At 42.6% G+C, this 24,593-nt stretch overlaps 1 protein-coding gene across 5 annotated transcripts in view; it reads right to left on the bottom strand.

Moving 5' to 3' along the window:
* Window positions 1-9,163, bottom strand: part of ZNF385B (zinc finger protein 385B) — a 153,823-nt gene extending 144,660 nt beyond the window's left edge. The window contains exon 1 of one of the 5 annotated variants that reach the window (XM_072342213.1): window positions 9,025-9,163. Coding sequence is in view for 1 of the 5 variants with exons in the window: in XM_072342212.1 (XP_072198313.1) it covers window positions 7,961-7,994 (34 nt within the window). In the remaining 4 variants the exon portion in view is untranslated. Of the gene's footprint in view, window positions 1-7,960; window positions 8,119-8,851 lie in introns of those variants that run through there. The other 4 variants (XM_072342220.1, XM_072342214.1, XM_072342215.1 and 1 more) reach the window with 4 other exon arrangements.
* Window positions 9,164-24,593: the final 15,430 nt, after the last annotated feature.

Here is a 24,593-nt window from a genome sequence, read left to right on the forward strand (position 1 = left end):
GCATTGCAAAGGTTTGTTTGTTTTTAATATCACTAACTCAGCATTACCTATCCTGCTAACAAAGCCTGGTGGCAGTCCCACAGAAAGAAAGCAAAATGAGTCACAATTGTATGCAACAGGTACACAAAGAACATTTCTTATGCTTCCTAATTTTCAAATAGTTAACTTTACAAGTTTTATGTTGCACCAGTGATGTCTGCAATAAAGGCACACTCGTTTTGCTAAGTAGCAAGGAAGCAGGAGCCCTCAGAAGCCATTGACAATGCCGAGGCCCCCAGCCTCAGCAACACATAGCTCTGGTACAGAGTGCCCCTGCACTGCAGAAAAGAGTGCAAGAACAAAGGCAGAATCTTCACCTGTAAAGCTCTGACACTGATTTATAAGGGGTTTTCTTAATTAGTAAGACATATTAAATAATCTCATTTTTAAAAGAAGTATGATGTACACTTATGCACATTTATGTTCCCTGTGCCAGACACTCAAGAAGCTGGGGTTATTGCCAGAGGGGTAAGGCCAATACCAGCAGCAGTTGTTCCACTCGTGCCCTCCCTCTGCAGCAGCAGGGTCAGCCATGCCACATTTCAGGCACCGGAAATCAATCAGGAGGTGAGTGGAGAGAGGGTGGAGGAACTACCTAAAAGGGAACCCCCTAAGCTGAGTAGGTCCTCGGATGGTGATGATGGTAGTACTCCTCAGTTGGTGGTGCCCCCCAAGTCTATCCGTTCCTCACCCACCATTAGAACATCACCAACAAAGAAAAAACGACGGGTCATTGTTATTGGTGACTCTGCGCTGAAGGGAGCAGAAGGGCCAATATGTCGGCCAGACCCTCTACATAGAGAGGTCTGCTGCCTCCCGGGTGCCCGGGTTAAGGATGTGAGGATGAAGCTTCCTTCCCTAGTCCACCCCTCTGACTACTATCCCCTATTAATGTTCCAAGTTGGTAGTGATGAGTTAGGCAGAACTTCCATGAGGACTCTGAAAAAGGATTTCAGAGCCTTGGGGCGACAGGTAAAGGGTTCGGGAGCACAAGTTGTGTTCAACTCTATCCCACCTGCTTCAGGGAAGAATGAGGGATTCAATATAATGGGCCAACAGATCAATACCTGGCTCCGAGCTTGGTGTGCCCGGCAGGGGTTTGGTTTTTTTGACCTTGGGTTCCACCGGTCAAAAGGGATCTTAAGGAGAGAATTGGGTAGGTTCATCCAGAGGGCTTTAAACTAGTTATGAAGGGGGGTGGGGCAGTAGCTGGGGCCACCAAAATGGAAACTGCATGCAATGTCCCTGTGCTTGCAGGAGAGGGGTGTGCTTCTAAACCCCTAAGGTCTTGGCCCTTGGTGAAGGAGGAGGATGACTTGCCTCCTTGTAGGAAAAACACGAGGGCTGGTGATAAGCTGGTGGCTGTGGAAACGCCTAATAGTAGTCACAAGGCTATTAGGGCTGCTGCTGATCGCAAGGAGGCCAAGCTCAGGTGTCTTTATGCTAATGCACGCAGCATGGGTAATAAACAAGAGGAGATGGAGGCCATTGTTTGTTCAGAAAATTTTGATATAGTTGCCGTCACTGAAACATGGTGGAATGACTCCCACACATGGAGTGCAGTGATTGAGGGCTACCAACTTTTTAAAAAAAATAGGCTAGGTAGGAAAGGTGGTGGTGTAGCTCTCTATGTTAAAAAAGATTGTGAATGCGTGGAAATCAATAATGGTGATGACAGGGTTGAAAGCTTATGGATCAGAATAAAAGCCAAGGCCAACAATACCAATGTTATTGTGGGAGTTTGCTACAGGCCACCTACCCAGGATGATGAGGTGGATGAGATGCTTTATAGACAATTGGGGGAGGTCTCAAGGTCACTCCCCCTCATTCTGGTGGGGGATTTCAACTTCCCAGACATCTGCTGGGATTACAATACAGCAGACAGGGAACAGTCTCGGAGGTTCCTAGAGTGTGTGGGAGATAACTTCATGACACAGTTGGTGAAGGAACCGACGAGGGGAAACAAAACTCTGGACCTGCTGTTTGTTAACAGAGATGGTCTGGTGAGGGATGTAAAGGTTGGAGGCCGTCTGGGACAAAGTGACCATGAAATGCTAGATTTCTCGATCCTTGTCGAACCGCGGAGGGAAGTCAGCAGAACTGCCACCTTGGACTTCCGGAGGGCGGACTTCAACCTCCTCAGGACTATGGTTGAGAGGGCCCCCTGGGGGGTATCTTTGGAGAGTGTGGGAGCCCAGGAAGGTTGGGAATACTTTAAGGAAATTGTCCTAAAGGCGCAGGAGCTGACTGTCCCAAAATCGCGAAAGATGAGCTGACGGGTGAGGAGGCCGGGCTGGCTGACCAGAGACCTTTGGCTTGATCTAAAGAACAAAAAGAGAGTTTACGGTCTCTGGAAGAATGGGGGAGCTACTTATGAGGACTACAGGTTTGTAGTGAGGCTGTGCAGGGAGAAAATTAGGAAGGCCAAGGCGCAGCTAGAACTGAGCTTGGCTTCTAAGGTTAAGGAGAATAGTAAATGTTTTTATAAACACATCAATGCCAAGAGGAAGGCTAAGGAAAATCCCCATCCCTTGGATTCTGAGGGCAACTTGGTCACTGAGGATCGGGACAAGGCTGAGGTACTTACCTTCTTTGCCTCGGTCTTCAATGGTTATGCTTGTAACTCCCTGGGAACGCAGCCCCCTACACTGGTAGACGGGAAGGGGGAACCAAAAGAGCCTTGCGTGATCCGTGATGAGATGGTTCTGGACCTACTTAGAAAGCTGAATGTTTATAAGTCCATGGGGCCGGATGGATTGCACCCTAGAGTTCTGAGGGAGTTGGCGGATGTGGTCGCCAAACCACTGTCCATAATTTTTCAGCAGTCTTGGCTGACTGGGGATGTCCCGGTGGATTGGAGACTGGCAAATGTGACGCCTATCTTCAAAAAGGGCCGGAAAGATGATCCTGGCAGCTACAGGCCCATCAGTCTCACCTCGGTGCCTGGGAAGGTTATGGAAAGGATAATCTCAGGTATCATCATGGACGAACTAAAGGTCAGCCAAGGGATCGGGCCTAGTCAGCATGGATTTATGAATGGTAGATCCTGCCTGACTAACCTGATTTCATTCTATGACAAGGTGTCCCGCTTAGTAGATGAGGGAAAGGCTGTCGACATGGTCTACCTGGACTTCAGTAAGGCCTTTGACACTGTCCCCCATAACATTCTGGTAGAGAAGCTGGCTGCCCGTGGTTTGGATGGGTGCACGCTCCGCTGGGTGAAGAACTGGTTGGATGGCCGGGCCCAGAGAGTTGTGGTCAATGGAGTGGAATCCAGTTCGCGGCCGGTCACAAGTGGCGTCCCCCAGGGCTCGGTGCTTGGGCCGCTTCTGTTTAACATCTTCATTGATGATTTGGATGAGGGGATTGAGTGCACCCTCAGTAAGTTCGCAGACGACACTAAGCTGGGAGGGAGTGTTGATCTGCCTGAGGGGAGAAGGGCACTACAGAGGGACCTGGATAGACTTGATCGATGGGCCAAGGTTAATGGAATAAGTTTCAATAGGGCCAAGTGTCGGGTCCTGCATTTTGGTCATAACAACCCCAGGCAACCCTACAGGCTTGGGGAGGTGTGGCTGGAAAGCTCCCAGACGGAAAGGGACCTTGGTGTGCTGATGGACAGTCGGCTGAATATGAGCCAGCAGTGTGCCCAGGTGGCCAAGAGGGCCAATGGCATCCTGGCTTGTATCAGGAATGGTGTGGTGAGCAGGACTAGGGAAGTCATCCTGCCCCTGTACTCAGCATTGGTGAGGCCTCACCTCGAGTACTGTGTCCAGTTTTGGGCACCTCAGCACAAGAAGGACATGGAGGTACTGGAGCAGGTCCAGAGAAGGGCAACGAGGCTCGTTAAGGGCTTGGGGAATCAGCCCTATGAGGAGAGACTAAGGAAGCTGGGGCTGTTTAGTCTGAGGAAGAGGCTGAGGGGAGACCTTATTGCCGTCTTCCAGTACCTGAAAGGTTCTTACAGTGAGAGTGGGGCAGGTCTCTTCTCACTACTGACTTGTGACAGGATGAGGGGAAATGGCCTCAAGTTGCGCCAGGGCAAGTTTAGGTTGGATATTAGAAAGAACTTCTTTACAGAAAGGGTGGTTAGGTACTGGAATGGGCTCCCCAAGGAGGTGGTTGAATCGCCATCCCTGGATGTGTTTAAGAGCCGTTTGGATGTGGTACTCAGGGATATGATTTAGCAGAGGTTTGTTGTTGTAGTATTGTTTTGTGGTTGTTTTTTAAGAGATAGGCTACTGGTTAGGCTGCGGTTGGACTTGATGATCTTCAAGGTCTTTTCCAACCTGAGTAATTCTATGATTCTATGATTTGCAATTCCAAGTCAAAGATTCACCATCCAATTATTAGCTGGTGGCCAAAGGAAGAAAAATTAAGCAATTTTTTTCCTTTGTCATATGCAGTCATGCAAAGATAGAGACTAGGTACTCTTCTGCTGGCTTGTATTAGCATTTCCATTATAAAATCCTATTAGGAGGTACTAATACTTTCTTTGGAAGCCTTGCAGACCAGGGCAGAGTACAGGCAGTTTGAGAGCATTTACTTTATATTCTTAACCAAACTCATCTTCTCAGGGATAAGTCCTGGTAATGAATCTCTATGCTCAAAGTTAATTTCTTTCCCTGACTTGAAAAAAATAAAGTCATTTTCAGACCTCATAGTTTTGATAGAAACAAATAAACACTGAAGAAGCAAGCCAAGTTGCATAAAAATCACATTATAGTTTAAGGATCAGTGGTATGACAACCAGCATTAGCATGGTGTGCTTCAAAATGAGGGGGAAAGGAAAAAAAAGCTAATTAATCTTTGAAGTTGTATCAAATTGTAATAGGACTAAAGAGACCTGATAGTCTACTATATTCAAATGGGATGCCCCAAGCCCTCTCATTCTGGCATCTCTGCAGCAAATAGACAGATCTCCAATAAGAAACTAAGAGTAAAGAAACACTATCCAATATACTCCAGAACCAGCATTTTACCAATACATCAACCCACCACCTATCATTGAGTCAAACAGCTTGGAAAAGGCATAGAGAATCATGAACCAAGAGATGCAATTACGCATATCCTGCATTATGCCACAGAAGAATGTGCATTTGTCAATTTGTAAATTGAAACCTACTTATACAGTCTCTCTGTTTGAGGCTGACTTGCAGCATTTAAAAACCTATAGAACGGGTCCTAAACAGAGAAAGCTATGTAAATGAAAAGGTGAACATAAGTTAAAAAGGACTCTAGATGTCTAAATAAGTACAGACAGAAGCAAAATAAAATAAAAATAAATAAAAACAACCTTTTTTTCTTGCTACATCTCCCCTTTAATTTTCCACATTATAGATGTTTAATGCTAAAAAACATTGTTGCCAATGAACAAAGTGATACAGGGTGATCCCAAGGAATTAAGCATTTTCGATGTTCCCATAACAGCCTAAGATTAATGATTGTTTTGCTATGAGTATAACGTAAACAGTGCAGTTGAACTAGATGTGCATTAGCACCACCTGTTCTTAAAAGATCTGCCTGGCAATGCAACAGCAGCAAAATAGTAAGGTGCCAGTATTGGTTCGAAAAGGATTGGAACTGCACTGATACAGTTAGATTGGTTTGCAAGGCTTCTATTTTTACAAGCCTTGGCAGCTCAGGTTCTCTAATGAATTTTTAACACATCAATTAATACGTTTATAGAAAGCAATGTTCGCATTAGCTCATATGTGAGAAAAATCACAGTAGCATGTAGAATACATAGCTTACATGTGAAGATTCTATGCTTCACAATGTGAAGATATTCAAAAGAATTACTACGGACAACCTGATGAGAACACTCATCTGTAAAGGAAACACAATAAAGCTGTGGAGGTTAACAGGCATAAATCAACACTCATGGAAATACATCAGCTTATCTTCAACAAATGAGATGAATTGCAAAAGAAAAAAGGGTTGTTTTTTGGTTTTTTTTTTAGTGGTTTTGGAAGAACTGGGAGAGGCACAGTAAGACCCTGACCTCCTGTCATTAAAAACACATTAAACTGAAATAAAACACTCAGGGCTCTGTAATCCTGTAGTTTACCAACATGCCACTGATGCCAAGAATTGTACTGGAACACCAGATACTGTTTATCAGCACTTTCTCCAACAAGGTAGAATGCAGTCAAATGACTGCACTCTGCAAACATTTTTGCCTTAATTCCCTGCTTCGCTCTGTGCATTGCATAAAAACAGAACACAGATTATATTATGAAAAACATTAATTAAAATCTTTACACCAGATCTTTCACAAGTGTTTAAAAGAAAGTATCTAAAAACATTTTGCTTTAAAAACCTTTTCATTTGTTAAGAAAATACAAAAGCAAACTTCCCATAGAAAGATAAAGTGCACTCCCTAGAGCTACAGTACAAAGAGGAGTTTTAGCCTTGAAGAGAATCTGTGCATTTAACACTTGTGAGCAAAACCGGAATAGAAAATAGCCCCTTGACTAATTCTTGCAGTGCCTCTGTAGAGTTAGCTTCTAGAGTTAGTTCCCAGGGCAAACCCACCAACCTATGTAGCTAGTGGAATGTTAGGATCACACAGAAGAGTCAAGTTCCTGTAATTCCTTCAGCTTGCTGTGCATTCACCAGCCTGAGGAAACAATATGCCTGTGCAGTTTGGACATTTGGGAAAATATCCCTTAAAGTTACTGGGATGTTGCAGCATTTAGGTACCTGCCTTTGCCTTCATTGTGCCAGAGGCAATACAGGCTGGCATCAAGTAAGAGCTTCCTGTTTGTATCACGATGGCTGACAGACATTAGGTACTACCATCTTCTGAATGAAATATTTCAGTTCTGTAACTTTTGATCTGCTACAATTTCACACTGAAGGAATGCTGATGTTTTTAAAACAAACAGATAACAGAACTTCAGTATGCAAGCTACCCAAACTGCAATCATCCTTTCTTCCTATTGACTATAAATGATTTAAGCTTTGCAGCATATCCCAGCACACTAGAACAAACACTGCACTCAACTTTTGTTACAGCCCAGCACAGCTTGACAGACATATCAAGGTCTGAGACAACCACGGCTGTTCCATATGTTCGTTTTTAAATCAACACTACTGTCTCATCTCATAGATTTTCAAACTCAGAGCAAATACTCTTGAACCACAGTCCCTTGTGATAACCTGAAGAGCAAGGACAGCAGTGACACTTCAGCATCTGTTAGGCTTTACGCAGCAACCCTCATTGCTTTATGAAATCTAAGGACTTCCCAGCTGATTAGCTAACAAGCCTTCACTCCTCCCAAAGATTATCTTCTACAAGGCTTTTTCCTGCTCTTATGCCAGTAGTAGTCAAATAGGAAGATATCCTTTCAGTTAAAACTTCACTGAAGAAATTCAAGAGGGGAATGAGATGGGAACAGCTAAAAGCAGTGGCTTAGGAGAGACCAGACTGGTGTGATACAGCCATTACCTCAGCGCGGCAGAGGCCAGCACGGAACAGAGTTGCTGGGACAGCTCCAGCTACGGTAGGAGGCGAGACAGCAAAATCTCCTGATACTGCGAGTTTAAACAAGCACCCTTCATCAGGGAAAAACACAGGAACTTGGCACCTTTATGAGGATACCACATAAGAAGATTGCTTTCTTTCTAAATTTCCTACCACTTTATGCATAATTCAAGCAAATAATAGAAAACAACAACAACAACAACAAACGTTTATGTGACCAATATCACAATTCCATTTCATGTCTGCCTGTCAGCAGTCACACCAAGCTCTGCTCACTATAGAAGGCACGAGTCATGGAAAAGCCATGCAAGGATCCTAAACATCAGAAGGCTTCAGAATGAGTTTGCAGCCATGGAAAAACACCTTAGCACTCAAAAAGCAGAAAAAGAACAAACCACCTCTCTTACGCCTCCCTCTAAGTGGCTCACTAACCTGGTGAGTCGGAGAAAGTAGCAAGAGGACTCATTTGGGAAAGGAGAAGCGGCACAAGCCAGGCAAATTCCTCCCCGGGGCCAGCTGAACTCTGTGCACAGGCAGCGCGGTCTCCTCGCCGGTCCCCGAGCACCGGGCAGGCCGGCCGGCCAGTGGGGGCTGCCGCCCGCTGAGGCACGCGGCGCTGCCCCGCACCGCGGAGCGCACACCCCGCGTCCATGCACAGTGACATGACCCTACCGGCCTTGTGATGCAGCACTTGCACTGATGCGTCGTGTTGCATTCAGGCATGAAAACGTGCGGGTTCTGGACAGTACCGGGCTGGTTTTAAGCCTCGCTTTTATACCGTGTGCAAGACATCACTGATGAGGCAACAAAGAGGATGCAAACAAAACTATTTCTGCTACCTTTTCTCCAGCAAGTAGCAGCTTGCTGCAGTTAGACACTCACTTTTAAGATTTATTACAACTTTGCAGCGCTTTAGAACTACCCAGCATCCCAGCCTCACCACGCCACTCGAGCTGAAAGCGAAGACCTTGTGCCCACGCCGAGCCCCGCGGGGCGGTTAGCCCGCAACGCTGCCGCGTGGGCAGGATAAGTTCTGCCGCTTCCCCGGCACGAGGGCGCTCGCGGCTGTGCGTGCGCCCAGCCGGCACCGCGGGGCTCGCGACGGAGACACCTGTGATGCCAAACGCCTGCACCGGTCGCTAGTTCATCGGGACGGCTCCTTGATAAAGGTCAATTCCGCCTTCGCTAAAGAAATCCGCCTGTCCCAAAGTCTGGGCGATGCCCGCTGAACTACGAGAGCGAGGATAGCGGATCTCTGTCCCGCTCCGGGCACGGCACAGCCTGATCCCCGAGACGCGGAACCGCCACGCGCTCAGCATTGACCTACTTAGCGGTGCGCCTCGCGTTCTCCCCACTAGACTCGTGGCTGCGGGAGACGCCGCGGAGGAGCGGATAAGCCCAGCCTGCTGCTGCTCCTCACCTGCGTTCCGCCCGCCGCAGCCCCATCCCCATCCCGCCGTGACATTGAGCAAGGTCCCCGACGCGCCGGCCCTTACCTCAGCCGCTAGCTTAAAGGCGAGCGGCGCGGTGCCGGCAGGGACGGCAGTCCGGCTCTTCCTAGGCGGAGGGCACGCGTCCCAACTCCGCCGGACCCCGGCGGCTCGCCCGCTGCCACCGCCCCAGCGCATGCGTCCGGAGACCCGCCCCGCCTTAGCCGTTCAGGTGCGGGCGGACCAAAGAGTGGGGGAATCTGCGGTGCTTAATTCCTCTGCTAAACAAAAATATTGAGCGCGAGTTGGAGAAAAACTGCCTGCCGGGTCTTTTCTCAGCTTTTGGAGAACACTTAATACCGTTCCGAATTGCCTCATACCTTGTTTGTGCTCCTGTGTTCAATGGGCTCTTTCATAATTCAAGAATTTTTCAGAGTTTGAAATAACCGCCCTGTTAGAACGTGAAATCCGAAGTAAATAGCCCTTCCTCTGGTCTGTTACCTCTCACAAACTCCTCGCAGAGCAGAGATCTGAGCTCTAACCAGCAACAGCTGGTGGCCTTGAAACACTTTTTTCTCCTACAGTGAGAAAGGGAAGCTGGGAACAGGATATGCTTCTTTTGTTTGTGTGTTAGCCCAGAAATTCTGAGTTTGTCTGAGCCCCTTGTGGAAGGATGGATGACATAGAGGGAAGAACCCAGCACTCAAAGTGGTCACAATGCGACACTGGTGGAGGTGCTGCTGGTGTACCCCTCCCCTGCAATAACTCAGCTCAGGGAAATGATCAAAGTTGGCTCTCCTGAAGTCCAGGGTAGCAATCCTACTTTTGGATGGAGGCTGGAGGGTGTGGGTAAGTCAGACATGAATAGATTATCCATCAAAGATGGTCCACGAAAGAAAAGTCCTGTATGACTGCACACTAGCAATACCCAACATCTTAATATTAGTTTATCTTTTAGTTCATTCCAAAACAAACCTGATGCAATCTAGAGTAATAGTCTCCAAAATGCAATTGAAAAGCTCCAAATCTATCAAGCTTAAAAAAATCAGTTTTTCTTTTCATATCCAGCTGTTACGTCCTACTGTAACAAACAAGGAATATTATGTTCATGAAATATTATTTTTCTATGTAAGCAGTGGTTGTGGTTGCCATAGAGATGTTATTCAATCTCAGATTGGAAGGTGGTCTACAATGGCCATGCATCACACTTGCTGTTAAGATGAAAATGTTTAAGAACCTGTGTGAATACCGGAACATTCTTCAGAGCAAATGCATTTCCATTTAGTAGACTTATGATTTTTTCAAAATGACATTTCACTGAATGGTAACCATCAGCCTCCTACAGGGAGACGTAATGGTAGACAGATAATTGTATATGGCTTGAAACAGTTTATGTGAAAGTGTATCTTGGCTCTGCCTTTGAACTATTCTTGTCAGAAACACCAGTGCTTAACCCATAATTGTAAAGACCTTTATAAAGTGTTTCATCTAAGCCTTCCACTGAGCAACACATTGCTCTTTACTCCATTTTTTTTTTCTTTTTTAAATACACCAGTTACTGAGAATAGATTGACCTGCGCTTGTCACTGAGAGAACTAGATTTGTGCAGAATAGTGCATGTAAGCAAACCTCTGAAGGATGCCTGCAACCCAAAATCAGTGGGGAAATCTTAAGAGCTGAGGAACATTTCCTGTCAAACTGAACAATTATATTAAATATTTAATAATAAATTAAAGACCAGAACCTCTCTGAATCAGATTATGGGGACGGGTCACTACTGAGAGACTGAGAGCAACCTTCATAGACATGATTTATCCTGCAAGAGATATAGGGCAAGAAGTTTTCTATTTTCTCCAAAAAACAAAAAACAAGGCAACTAGTAAGCTCAAAACGCTGATCTATTTTACATGTGTCAAAGGCCTATTTATTATGAGAAAGCCTTCCTTTATTTGAACATTGCACTTTTTATTATAAACAAGATTTATTTATAAGAAAAGCTGCATCTAACCACAACAGGGCATTTGAGGTGTGAATGTGGGCTTTATATTACTTGTGGTCTATGCAAAATATGAAATTAGTATCCTACTGCTGCAGATGGAGATTTGCCTCTTTGGTCATCTCATAAGGCCAATATGACAAGAACAATAAAGTGAAAGGAGCAACAAGGACAAGCAGAAATGCTTCTAAGGCGCATTCCAGAAATTGCAGAAATACACTCAAGCATTTCCAATGCTCCTTTTCATCTGTCTCTTCCAATAACCTAATCAATGTTAGCCCTTGTGAGAAGTGTTTCAGCAAAAGAGGTTTCAGAAACTGAGAAACCATCTGTAGAAACAGAGAAACACAGGTAGAGTCAGGTCAGTATTTCCCCTCCATTAAGTACTAACTCTTCTTATAATGGAAAAAGTTTCTTAGTGATTACCTCAGCATGGCTTCTTTCCCATGGTAATTGGCCTCTACTCTCTAAACTCATTTTGTCTTGATTGTAACTGACTGTGGGCAGACTTGTATTTGCTTTGCAGTCTATCCCTTCCAAGGCAGAAATAGCATTCTTTCTACATAGTTTTGATGATAAACTTAATGGAAATGTGTTTGCTTTTCACCTTAAGATTATAGAATTAAGGTTGGAAAGGACCTCTAAGATCATTCCAACTCCCAGTGTTACCCATTAAACTATGTTCCTTAGTACCACACCAAATGTCTCTTGAACATCTCCAGGGATGGTGACTCAACCAACTCCATGGGCAGCCTGTTGCATTGCCTGACCACTCTTTTGAAGAATAATTTTTTCCTAATATCCAACCTGAACCTCCTCTGGTACAACTGGAGGCCATTCCCTCTAGTCTTTTTGCCAGTTACCTGGGAGAAGAGTCTGATATCCACCTTTCCAAAAGTTCCTTTCAGGTCATTGTAAGGAGTGATCAGGTCTCTCTCGAGTGTCCTCCAGACTGAACAATCCCAGTTCCCCCAGATGCACGCCATAAGACTTGTGCTGAAGACCCCTTGTTGTAATACAAGAAGAATTTTACAGAGCAGCAGCCATGGATCAGGATAAGGACTTCACAGAGCAGCAGCTGCGGAGCAGGATAAACAGCATGAGAACCAAGGACACCTCTAGGAAAAGAATGAATGGCTCGCAGATTTTAAGGGGGATTTTAGGGTTGTTGTTGCAGAAGCTTTCCTCCAATTAGTGTGTGTGATTTTTGGACGCCCTCATCTGTCTGCTATAAAAGTATGGCTTTTGGGGCAATAAATGGATGCAGCTATATTTAAACATATTGGTGTGTAGCTGTTTGTCTGATTGCGCTGACCTTTTGCCTTCAGGTTCGCCAACAACCCCACATCAGCTTCACTGCTCTTCTCTTCATGCTCTCTGGGGCCTCGATGTTTTTCATGTAGTTAAAAAAAAAATTCAATATTTTTCTGAAGATTTCCCTCATTTCTTTGGTCATCAGAAGTGATGTATATGACCACTGCATGGAAAATGTATGGTCAAAAAAGCCCCTCTTACAACGGAAGTATGGTCTTCAGTACCTGAATCTAAGTCCCTGGGAAGACCCCACTGAGTTCTCACAACATTGCTTCAAAAGACAGAGCTTTTCCCACTGGTGTGCAGGTCCTTCTTTACTTCCTGATTATTTGGTTTCCAGTGAAGTTCTTTTGAGTTACTTCTTGATCAAGTATTTATTTATTTAAGATTTTTGGAACTTTATTGATTTTCTTACTCAATTGTAAAAAGCACAGTTGTATATATAATGAATTTAGATTTCTCCAAGGGACACTGATATTTTATATTGAGATATCTTATATACCTGTGCATTTTCTAGCTTCCCTGCTATTGCCTCTGGGGATACAATTCCAGATTTATTCAGATCTCCATCTGCCTCCCCTATAAAAAACAAATAAAATGGATGCTTAACCACTTGCTACTTCCTCATCAATTTATTTTTATTTTTCAAGCAGGGTAATTATAAATTATGCTTTTCTTTTCTACCTTACATTTAAATTTGTTGGACCCTGTGTTATCTGAGATGCTTTATGCAACTTGCTATTAACTCTTTGGTACTCTTTCCCAATGTCTACCCCCACCCCATCACCCACCTATTTCCAAATGCTTGGTGTTTTACAAGTATCTTTAAGGGTCCCAGTTGTCTTCTTAGCTGCTCAAAGACATTCTGTTTTCCATCTCATGTCTGCTCCCTCTTAACTAGTGTGCTCAGTAGCTGATGAATTTAGCCTGGGGAAGGTGCCTCTAACTTATCTGCATTATTTAAATTTATGAGAGAAATTGCATATATGATTATACTTTAATCAGTTAATTACCTTCAAACTATTCAATCATGCATAACTGTGCCATTCGTACTGTGTGACACGTCAGTTAATTTCCATGATATTGCTCTTATTTCCTGGTTGCATGTTGAGTAAAATTACACTGATTTTGACCATAAGGCTTTTGGCAAAAGTAATTGTTATCTGTCTACAGAGGGCCTGGAAAGTCACATCTGTGAGCTATCCTAGGGTTGTCTGTGCACATTCAATATCAATAATAGATGACAAACTGTTGTCAGGATAGTCATAAATGCTTCTTCACAAAGCATTCCGGTTTCATTTACATAGTCACAGCACTTTTCAAACTAACTTGTGAACAAGTATTTGTGTTTTCTGCTAAGTTAAAAGCAGTATAAAAAATCACAAATCAGCATTAAGTGTTTTGTTTTAATGGAATATTCACATCTGTAATCCATTACTTTCCCAGCCATGTTAAATCCTTTTGCAGTACGTGCTTCCTTTGAGAAACTGGAGCAGAAAAAAAACGGTCTAAACAAAAACATATGACATCTTACAATAGCACTTTAAAAGCAGCTAAACCTTTCAGTCACAATCTGTTCCCAGAATGAGGACTCACTGATACATATAAAGACTATTCAATGTTATCCCATCCCTGGAGAATATCAGCTTCACAGATAACACGGAAACCTATTTCTCTGCATAAGCAATTTACTGTGAATGCTGGAAACACTGAAGAGTTTGTAATTTGGAAAATAACTCCAACAATACCCAGGAAAAATATATTCAAGAGTTTCGGATGCTTCAAATCGTAATTCAGTTAAGAGAATAAGTTAACTCCTAGACAGGGAAGAACAACTAGGTAAAGAAATTACATTAATAATAGAGTACATTAGTAATATAGAACTTAAGTTGCTGAAAAGCAGCAGAGGGAACATCCAAAAACCTCCTAGTAAAGTATCCAGGTAGGCTAGCCAGATGGCATACTATTTGTTTTCACTACTTAATTTAGCATGGAAACAAACCATCCTTCAGCTGAAAAACAAAACCAATTAGAATATTTCTTTCCCTCGGTGTTCCTAAAGCAGCTTCCATTAAAAATCACCAAGGATTTACAGATAAGAGCTTTGCATTTTCTCTTTTGAAGTACAGGTGAAAGATCGGAGACACCTCCTGAGCTCCCATCTGTTTTTAAAAAGAAAACTACCTGTGCAGAAATATAAGTAGGAGATTAGGAACTGTGAGAAGAATAATAGAAGGAAAGGAACTTGAGTTAGTATGTTTCTCCTTGGCGTCACTGTGTCACAACCAAGGAGAATATATCACATATATTCGTATTTTGGATTTTTGTTATTATTATTGTTATTAATATAAAAATTATGAAATGAGCTATGGTTCTAAGAAGAACTGAATTGAAAAGACCATTCTTCAGCTGAAGTACAATCTCATCTCTCAGAGATCTGCTGCTTCAAGGACAGACAACGAGCCTAGCACCTATATCATAATTTTGTCACCGTCCCCAGATGGAAAACTATGAGATACAAAACCCATTGTAAGTGCTGGTTTGGATCACATGGGAAACCAATCATCTTCTATCTTGTGCTGAAAAAAAAAAAAAAAAAAAAAAAAAAAAAGGACCAAGAGTACTTCTCTACGTAGTCAAAACTTTTTTTGGAAAAGTTAGTCTGGGATAAAATAACTGTGATCGTGAACAACAGGCTCCTTATGTTCAACAGCCTCAGGACCATCTCTGAAAGGTGAGAATACAAGAAAGCATTAGGAAAATGTCTTGCATCCCTGACTGCAAATATTTGAATTAATACTATTCAATATAAAATCTCAGTGTGCCAATCAGGACTGGAAATATGTAGCACTCCTCCTAATGAATCCTTGAGAAAAATCTCCTGAGTGAAACAAACAGGATTTGGCTCTAATTGCAGTTCTGTCTGTATCTCAAACAAGCCTACTAGTGCCCATTTGGCAGCACAGGCTATATTACTAAACAGTGATAGTTCCTAAACAAACTGCTATAGCACACCATGAAGGTCCGTGTATGGAAAAAGATGTATCTACCATGTGTATTGTGCTGGTATTGTTACTACAGTATGGGAAGGCTGTGCAAGTATATAGCTATACCAGCATATATGCATACCCTTCAGATCTAATGAGGCAAAGGTCCAGATCAGAACCTTGAACCAGCATTGCCTGTGTTAGTGGTCACTGTTAGCCACTATCTTATGTCCGAAAAGTTGCATTTGAAGGCTGTTTTGTTAGTTGCATTTTTTCTCCCCTGCCAACAAAGCGGGTGCATGTTGAAACTTTTTTCTCATGTGGATATTTGTTTCCAAATTAAAACAATTTCTTCACCTCTTCTCCCTTTTGCTTTTCCTATCAAAAGATAAATTTTGGTAAAATACAGTGAACTCAAATAGTTTTATCTGTACAAAATGTGAATGGAGACCAGGTCTAAGAACATTTAAAGGACAAGCTGCAACTGTGCTTGGCTAATTTCAACAGAAATATGGGAAACTGCATCCATGGAGTGGATGTTTCAGAGCCTCTGGATGAATCACATGGATCACTCTGCAGGGCACAGTACTTAAGCACCTGCAAGAGAATGCTTGTGCTGTAAGAATGGTATGAAAGTGGCTAGAAAGGAGGTGTAGATAATTTGGATTTACTGTTTTCATAGGTTATCTGCCTATATATTTAATTGAATCTCAAGAAGTTACTTCTGCTTAATCAGTAGGAGAGATGGATATATTATGTGGACATAGAATTTTGGAAATACACAGGGATCTCATGCAGCATTCAGACTGATGTTATTTATTAGAGAATATTATTGCAATTGCTGAATTTTACATTAAAATAAATTTGGAAAACTTAAATGAGTTCCTAATTTTAAAAGTTAATTTGAATACACAGTCTTGTTAACTACATTGTATATTAAAAAGTGCAATGTATAATTAAGTAGTTACCTATTAAACATAGAACCATAGAGACTTACAAAATGATACCCCTACAACTACTTTACTTGCTGAGAAGTCCCATAACAATTTTAAAACAATGAATCTTTCCATAGAACTTCTGTATGGGTCCTGCACATTAAGACATCAGGAGGAGTTTAACTCTGACAGAACAGAAATCTGAGCAATGCTTGGTTCTACATATGATTTTCTCACAGTTTCTAAATGAGCAGAGAAAACAGGGCCGTTAGGGTTTTCTTTGTTTGTGGTGGTTTTTTTTCCCAGCATATTTTCTTTCATTCACTCACTCACTCATTCTGTAGAAAAAGACAGCAATAGATACAGTTTAGTTATACACTACAAGATCAAAAGCTGCCAACATATGATTACACAGTTCCAAAAAAGAGCAGTCATCAAAATAGTATCCACCAAACCAAATGACATCGCCTGTAACCTCAAAGGAGCACACTGAACTTCGTGCTCATGGCACAATCTGCTCTTCTGTGAGATCTCTTTTCTTTAAGGGGGAGGCTTCGAGTGCCCAAAAAAAGAGTAGCTTCAGAACTGTCAGAAAAAGAAAAAAAACAGAGTGGGCTCAGAGCTCTTAGAAGGGAAGTGCTTGCAGTGGTAAAAAAGCCCCACCTGGTTTTGTACTGGGCCTCCCCAGCACTGTGCAGCACAACGGCTGGAGCAGGAGCACTACAGGACACTTCCCATGGCCTTTCCATTGCTGCCCCAGCCAAAAGGCTGAGCCATACCATGGACATGGTCATGTCATGCAGGGCATGGCAGCCTGAGGGAATTGTATGTAGCATTGTGCCAGGAACCATGCTGCCTCACAGCTAGCAAAAAACATCCTGGTGTTCCTATGCCATGAAGCCTCTGGGGCTGCAGAACAAATCTGTCTCTTGGGTGGTGTGAGAGCCAGTGACAGGCTCTAAGGAACTACAGCAGCAGTCCCAGCGTTATTGATGGGACACAGATCCCTGGTGGCTTTTCAAGACCTATTACAGGTTCCAGAGGATCTGCAGGTTTTGGTACTACGTTTACTGCTTGTTCTGGAAAGGGGGAATAACTTTTCCCTGAGCCCTGCCCATCTGAAGGAAGTTCCAAGGGAAAACTAACAACGCTCTGCTTTTCCACAAGGGAAAGAGAATGCTTCAATGCACAGAGATTTTTTATTATTTTTTTTTTAATTTTTATTTTTCCCTACAGGACTATAGAGTGTATATATCATATTTTATCAATGTTCATAATTATGCTAAGAAATAAATTGAATGGAATGTGATTGACTCCAGGTCAACGAGCTATTAACTCACAGGCTATTTTACCAGCTGGTTCACATGCACTTCTCCTCTTCCTCTCACTGTAAAGGTGAAATGAATGACTAAGTTGATCAGGACATCAGCAGTCAGAGCTGCAGCAGAGCTAATCAGAAATGAAAAACAACCTTCTGTGCACAAGCAGTTCAGATATATGAAGAGAGTACAGTTTCTGACATTTGTACAGCATGCACAACTAAGGAAAGAAGAAATATACAAGGTAGAGTCATTTGCTTGTAGCAAGAAATCCCCATTTGAAACAAACTTTAGAAATGAATGAATTCTCAGCTCAGACTGAGAGGAAGATAAAGTGATATTCTCTGAGCTACACCTACACAAAGTCCCTCTGTCTTACAATTTTTAGATCATTAGGGACAACTTTTCATACTTCTTTTCCCAGTAGGCACAGGAAATAGGCTCTTATGGAAACACGTGGCAATCTAGCAACTGCATGGAACAGACAGGCTGTTTTAAGTCAGCAAATGAAACGATGTATGACATGGCTGTCTCTACTGACAGCCTATCGTGCCACAAAACTGCTGAACCTTCACTCATTTCGTTTGAAACTTAAAATCTGCTCAACAGCAGACAGTACAGAGAAGGGCTCACCACAAGAACTTGCCTTCTGTCTGCCTTTGCTGTAGAATGACAAATGCTAAACGAGCAAGAAAAAGTAATTTTCTCAAAAGCCCTTTGTGGCTGCCTGCTTTGCCCCTGCCCATGGGCAGCCAAGGCTGGTGGGTGGCCAGAGCTGGGTCTGTCCCTTGCTGCCACCTGATAAGCGTGTGGGCTGTCTGTGCTTGAACCTAGTACTAGATGCTCCCATAAATGCATCAACGTCTCCCCACCATCCTCCCCAAACTCTGCAGAAGTTTGGGAAGGCAAATATATCAGTCATTGTTCTATGCCCTACCTAATTCTGCAAGAAATAACTAGTCCTTTGTAGCAAATCTTCTCCCTCATCTCTTGGAATTAGGCTGATGGTTTTTGTTTGTTTTTTGTTTTTTTTTTTGGGGGGGGAGGTGGAAAACACCTTTCTCTTGGGGTTCTAAATGTGTTTCCTGCTTCCCTCAGTTGCTGGTCTGTCCCCTTGCCTTGTCTTCCAGTCTGTCCAACCAGTCAGAGGGCATGGAACAGGGCTCCACATCAAGTGTCTTCTATCAAAGGCAGGTGGTGAGCAAGCTAAAGAGATCTGTCCTTTAGACATGCTCTGGTCTTTCTGAGTGTGGTGTGCTACCTGCACTGCATCTTTGTGTGTGTGATAACACATGGCATAGCAATAAATTAATACACTCTGATCACACTTCCTCCTGCTTTTGTCACCTGCTGTAGAAACTGTGGTTCTAAAATGTCTGCTTGCCATTGAACTAACCAACTCAAGGGTTTAAGAAGGTTATCATTAAATAAAATATTCTACTTGTCTGCTTATTTTGGTCTTTGGGATGGAACAAATTAAACTCCAGCTACTTACGAAGCAGTTCCAAACAAAGCAGTGTGTCCACCTGAAGCCAAGATGAGAAGATTTCCATGCATAGCTTCTATTTATTCATTTTAATACTTCTCCCCTCAAACGCCTTTTAAAATTTGCTTAAAATCCTTGAACCAAGTCCTTAGAAATATTTTCCAAAACTATTTAATCCTCTAATTCAAGCTGTCAGATGTATAAATTGTACCAAAAATCCTGAGGGAATTATTAATCGAATTCTTAGTTACACAATATATTTGCATTAATAATTAAAAAAACAAAGAAAACAACCCAACATTATTTTAGCTGTAAATAAGTTGTAAGAACCTCCAGAGGATACAGGAGGGGACCTGAATGTAAAAACGTTATTGATCTAGCTTTCTGAAAATCCTTCAACAAGTCCTGCAGCAGATGAACTAACCAATTCCTAATAAAACTAAAATCTTCTTAAAGAAACTAATAATTTGGGAAGAAAAAGGCAGAGCATGACTTTCAGACATGCTGCTAGAACACGAAGCACATAAAGCTGTGCTCAGTATGGCAAAAGATTAACAGTGAAACAGAACCATAACCATGAACGTCTCTGCTCAATGCAGCAATTAACAACAGACATGCAGACTGCTCCAAGGAAAACCAACAAGTAGCACTGAAAATACACCACCATTTTGGAAGGAAGTGGTATAGTCCCAAGAGGCTGGACGTGTTTGTTGGCCGCAGAATCACAAAGGCCTGCGCAAGAAAGGAGAAGAACTAAAGCAGTGGGAGGTGGTGAAGGCTGTCTCTCTGAAGGGGAGCTACGAAAAAGTGTTTACAAAACAGATAACCCAACAGCACTTAGTGCAGGACATTGGCAATAATGAGTATTGTATGGAGGAGAAAACGAGCACTTCTTACCCTATCATAAGGACTGATGCTCAATGAAAATGAAAACAATACATTTAAAATAGATTGCAGCTTTTCTTTTTTTTTTTTTTTTTTTCTCTCTCTCTTTCTTAATGATGTAGATGGTTCCCTAATAGCAGTCTGCAAGATCTGTGACATCAGTGTTAACTGATAATGAGCTGAAGATTTCACGCACAATTCATAATATTCGGGTGGAGCAGAAGCACAAAAACAAAAATAAAGGGGCCTTTTGGAAACGGAAGCCATCCTACCTTTCTCCTTTAATCCCTTTTTGTAGAACAGAAAGTATAATGGCTTTAACAGAACACGGAGACCAGAGTCATTAGGAAGAAGATGGAGTGAAAGCCAATGCTAGAGTTTGGGTTCAAGTGCAAATTAAGCTTGTCATTCAAAATGGTAATTTCACAGACTGATGACAGCTGCCATGCAGCTAACCTTGAAACTTACTCTCATTCTACTAATCTACAGATCATTAAAATGATTGGTCTTCACGCTGCATTTTCTTCATAAACTACAGTAAAACTGTAATTATGGAAATAAAGCCTTCCCATAAATGCTGTGAAACGAAGGAAGCTTTTGATTATACACACACCCACGGTGAGGGATGCCTAGAGCTCTGAGCACCGAGAGCAGGCGGTGCTTTACCCCAGCTTACAGACCACAGGACCACCACCCGCTGGCCTCCTCCTGGCTGCTCTGGTTGAGCTGAGACTTAAATTACTCCTGGAAATGAAAGTATAATTGCACGTATATAAAATGTCAGAGTGTGACACCAAAATACACACCAACAATGCTGGTATCTGTAATATCGCCTTTGGAAGTGCCTATCATTAGGTACTATAAAAACACAATTTTCCATTTTTGCAGCATTGCCCTGCACCATACATCACTAGAAATCCTTAACTAATACATCATGTAGTCTTTTTTATTCCTTCTGCTAGACTTCATAACATTGAGAATATCAATATTTAGTACTGTTTAACAGTGTATAGGTGAAAAAAAAAACCAAAAAACAACAACTATCTGGGAGCAATTCAGACAATACAGTACTGAAAATTATTTCACAGAGCATAAATAGCTGAAATTTATTGCTGTGACCTATCTTAACTATACAAGAAACTAATCTTAGACTCTTGTAGAGGGAATGCAAAAAGAAGGCTCTGTATGCAGGTGTGTGTGTTCATGCATATGCAGCATATGCACAAAACTGAAACAGTTTTCCAGTGGAGCCTGCTTCTCTGCAAACAGAGCGCTAAAAATGAATTGAGAGGAAAGGATTGCTCTGCAAAAATGAAGCAAACCAACAGGGCGTGCACAGGGCTGGATTTAGCCTGAGGAATACCACGGCCACAGCCACCCCTGCAGCGAGCACAACTGCTGACCAATTACTGTGCTTCCTCCCATAGCCACAGTCACACAAATGGAGGAGCAAACAGTGGGCCGCGAGAAGCTTCTGGACAGCATCTCAAAGAATTGCCATTTCAAATGTAACAGTGATCAAACCAAGCTGTCACCACCTCTTTTCTTTAATGAGGTTGAACCAAGGCCTTTTTGGTGCGGGGGAAAAGAGGACAGGAAACAATAAAGCTGCAAAGGGGCATTTTTCCCCAACTGTTATTGGGGGAATAGTTGTTCACTTTCAGTTTCTCATTTAAATGACCGATCAACTCCCAGTTTCTTAAGCACAGCTGCATCTCACAGCACCATGTGCAGCAATAGAATGGGCCCTGCATACCTCCTCAGTGCATGTTTGTCTGCAGATCTGACATCCAGCCTCCTGGCCTGAATGAAGGAAGCAGTCATTAAAGCGCAGGTCCCACTTGAAGTAGTCCATGCATCAGCACTCCTTCCTCCCACGGAGCCCCAAAGGCTGCCTGCACGCCTGCCAAACAAGGTGCGGAATATCCAGAAAGCTCCCTGTTGGAAGTCAGGTTACCAGCAGCCAGCCTAGTCCCATGACACCACCATGTCATTACCCAAGCTGGCAGAGAGCAGGGTGCATGGATATACCCTGTGTGTGCCAGGCCAAGAGTCTCCTGTGACACTGGGCTGACCGTGGCTTTCATAGTCTGCCATGGCCCTGTCCTGTGGGCCTCTGGTGGGGTGAACACCCCACATCCATCTGGGTTGAGAACAAGCAGGCTGTCTGCAGAAGCTGAAACAAGAGCCAGTGCAGGCGTTGCTTTACACCAGAATGGAAAAGAAAAAAGAAGATACCAGGAACAAACTTTAAAAATAGCATCAGTATGTGGCAGGTTATCACTTTTTTTTTCCCCTCAATGGACTTTGTGTGTTTATGACTTAACAAAATAGTTTACCAGGATGCTGTAAGTTTCTAACTTGTCATCTTCCTCCCCTTTTTGTTGTTAAAGACAAAAATGCTTGATTATAGTCATAAGAAATGGACAAGAAAAGAAAATCCCTGACTCCAGTACCAGCCAAATTATAGACTGGCAGGAGGAAAACACACGAGGGAAAACTAAATATAAAAAACAAAGCACCCCTCCAGTGACCATCTTTTTCCAATATATAAAGCAGTATCTTGCCCATGCCATTTTTAACCCAAAAAATCCATGTGTCATTTATTCTTAACTAAAATACTCTCCTATTTTGCATTTGGACTTCACAATTTCTTTAAAATATATATATATATATATATGTATATATATATATACACTAAGAAAGCTTTTTAAAAAATACTAGTTTCCCTCATTTGAAAATACACCGATGGACAAGTGTCTGTGTTGTGTGTGTGAGTACCTGTTGACAGTTCTCTTTGCTGACACAACAGATTCCTGCTTTTTCAGATTATCCAAGATAATGAGTCACATTTCCTTATCGCTGAAGGATAATTCAAAACTGTTTAAGAACAGTCAATGAAGATCAACTAGCATTTTTATAGGCATAAAAAGGTGCAAACTTTATGACAGGGGAGGCTTTTAAATTGCTCCCAGAGCTTAAAAACCAACCTACTCTAGCTTATTGTGTTAGGCTGACATGTCATTCAAGCTTTCAGTAAATTAAACAGTGTACTCATAAGTAAAAATTATGTACTGTCTAAATCTAATTAGTAGTAGAAGTAATTTTCAGAATTCAATCTAATGTTCAATATGCATGCAATCTGCTTGGGAACTTAACAAGAGCAATGCCAAAAGACAGATGTTTCTGTAGTCAAGTTCACATTGCCATGCAGGACTGCAGTGAACTATATACAATTTGAAGATGCAATATTTCTTAAGTACCCATTAAAACAGTTTTAATAACTACAGTTAAAATATTTTTAAAATAGCTGTTCACTAAATGAGGGAACAATTTTGCTCCCAAATTTATCTGACCGCTCTCATACTAAAAGATGGTATTGCGGCAGTTTACATAACGAGACTGTCTAAATATTTTGACATAACATCTTCCCTGGGTGAGGAGTGCTTATGACCTCCCCTGCAGCTCAGCAGGGCTGAAGCAACTCTGCACACATTACTCAGGCAGCCGAGCAGGCACTGTGCTGCTGTTGGGTGACTGCTGATAGCACAGCCGTAACCAGACCCACCCATAGAAAGCTATGGCTAGGCTAAATCAATCCTCCTTCTAAGTAGCAAGGAATTACAACTGAGCACAGGAGTTAAGAGGACAACGAAGTCTTTCAGCCAAAACTGCTGCTCAAAACACATTGAAGCATTCCAGCACCGCTACAGGCGTGAGTCCCTTCACTGATGTGCATACACTACAGCTACAGCTAGCTAAAGAAACCCCAGCACCCACAGCAGACCATTCAGCTCTACAGCAGTTGAGAGGATAGACTGAAATGAAACCAACTCACTCCTACACCCCCAAAAACAAAGCTATTCTATCGCTACACGACTTCCAGAACACCTTATTTTGAATACTACACAGAATTTAAAAAATATCAGGAAAAATGATTGGGACTATGGAGCGGTCTCAAATATGGAGAGATTAATCAGATTAATTTTAACACAGGAAAAGAAGTGACAATATACAGATTTAGGTCTGTAAAATCACAAACAAGGCCGCAAGTAATTACACAATGTTATTCATGGAAGAAATCAGAAGGTATCAAACAAAAGTGATCAAGCAGAAGCTATGAAAGAGACCTACTTTCACACATACTGTACAAGTAAATACTGGAACTTCTGTCACAGGGCGTTGCAGTTCTCCCTGCAAAAACATTGAAGAATGAGGCCAGTTTGTGGGTGAAGCCTTGCTCAGGGATGCACACAGAGCCTCTGGCTCAGGAAGCAGTGAGCCTACTGGTATCTGGAAACTCATTCTGTGTGCTGACCAGGGTGGTCAGGGCTGCAGACACTTCAGGTCTGCTGCAGAGCAGCCCTCCTTCTGGACACCCAACTGCTTCCAGCCTTGTGTCAAAAGTACTGCTGACTGCTACTGCTTTGCTAACAATGAATGGCTGGTGGCAGTGACTGTAAAAATCAGGCCTATTATTAATATCTCAGTCTATTAAGTATCTGTTAGTGTTTCTGAGAATGAAAAACCACTAAGAAACAGTACAAGCAGCTGAGACCCCACCTCAAGCCCTAGTCTCATTTCTCTCCCTTGTCCTTGGAGAGCACAGTACTTCTATTAGCTGGTATAAAGCAACACAACAATTTGGAGGTGCTGTTTACGTTGGCATTTCCTGATAAGCAGTCACAGATAAATAAGTTTGTTTGTTTTAAG

The sequence above is a fragment of the Excalfactoria chinensis genome, chromosome 7 (genome assembly GCF_039878825.1).
Source record: "Excalfactoria chinensis isolate bCotChi1 chromosome 7, bCotChi1.hap2, whole genome shotgun sequence".
Taxonomy (NCBI): Eukaryota; Metazoa; Chordata; class Aves; order Galliformes; family Phasianidae; genus Excalfactoria; species Excalfactoria chinensis.